Here is a 1131-nt window from a genome sequence, read left to right on the forward strand (position 1 = left end):
AGTTGCGGGCCCACACTCGGTCGCCTATGTCCATTCCTCTAGTTTTTTCCAGTTCCCTCTTGTAACCCTCTGGTGTGTAGTGGGGATTTAAGCGGTCGAGTGGGCACCGGAGCTTCCGTCCCATCAATAATTCGGCGGGGCTTCTGCCTGTTGCAGTGCTGGGGGTTCTATGCTGGACGGCCAGAAAGAAATCTATCTTTGTTTGCCAGTCGCCTGGCTTGAGTCTTGACAATGCCTCTTTAGCGCTCCGGACGGAACGCTCTGCAAGGCCATTCGACGCAGGGTGGAACGGCGCAGAGAGGGCATGTCGGATGCCCTCATCTGCCAAGTATTCCTCAAACTGGGTTGCCGTGAATTGCGGGCTGTTGTCGGATACTAGCGTGTCGGGCAACCCGTGGGTTGCAAACAGGTGCCGCAGGGCTGCGATTACCGCCTCGGCTGTCATGGATCTCATGAGAATGATTTCCAACCATTTAGAGAACGCGTCGACTACCACTAGGAAAGTTTGGCCGTGGAAGGGGCCGGCAAAATCGATGTGGATTCTTGACCAGGGCCCTTGGGGTTTTTCCCATTCCCTAACCGGGGCCGTTGGGGGTAGTGGCCTGGATTCCTGGCAGGCCTGGCATTTCCCTACCCTCTCAGCAATTTCTGAGTCCATTAATGGCCACCAAACATAGCTTCTCGCTAGCCCCTTCATCCTTACGATCCCTGGGTGACCCTCGTGGAGAAGATCCAATACCTTTTCCCTCAATTTCTCCGGGATCACCACTCGATCGCCCCATAGCAAACACCCCCCTTGAGCCGAGAGTTCGTCCCGCTTTTTCACAAATTCCTTAAAACGCTCGCCCGGCGCAGCGGGCCACCCTCTTTGCACCCAACCAAGTACAGTTCTTAAGGTAACGTCCCGGTAAGACGCCCTAGCCACCTCCTTAGATGTGACTGGGCCAGAGTCCAGAGAGTCAATCAATAGTACAGGTGCCCCCGGAGTGGGGTCCTCGATTGCCCCTGGTAGTGGCCATCTGCTTAATGCGTCCGCATGCCCCAGGTCTTTTCCTGGTCGATGCTGCAGCTTGTAGGAGTAAGCAGCCAAAAAGATAGTCCATCTGGTCAATCGGGGTGAAAGTGCCACCG

At 55.6% G+C, this 1131-nt stretch overlaps 1 protein-coding gene across 1 annotated transcript; it reads right to left on the bottom strand.

The window, feature by feature from the left end:
* Positions 1-208: 208 nt before the first annotated feature.
* On the bottom strand, positions 209-787 carry LOC131191891 (uncharacterized protein K02A2.6-like; the record flags this gene model as incomplete). The annotated part of the gene is made up of 1 exon (XM_058170497.1): positions 209-787. A coding segment is annotated over one exon (579 nt), but the record flags the coding sequence as incomplete, so codon positions are not given.
* Between the last annotated feature and the right edge of the window lie 344 nt (positions 788-1131).

Source organism: Ahaetulla prasina, chromosome 2 (genome assembly GCF_028640845.1).
Source record: "Ahaetulla prasina isolate Xishuangbanna chromosome 2, ASM2864084v1, whole genome shotgun sequence".
Taxonomy (NCBI): Eukaryota; Metazoa; Chordata; class Lepidosauria; order Squamata; family Colubridae; genus Ahaetulla; species Ahaetulla prasina.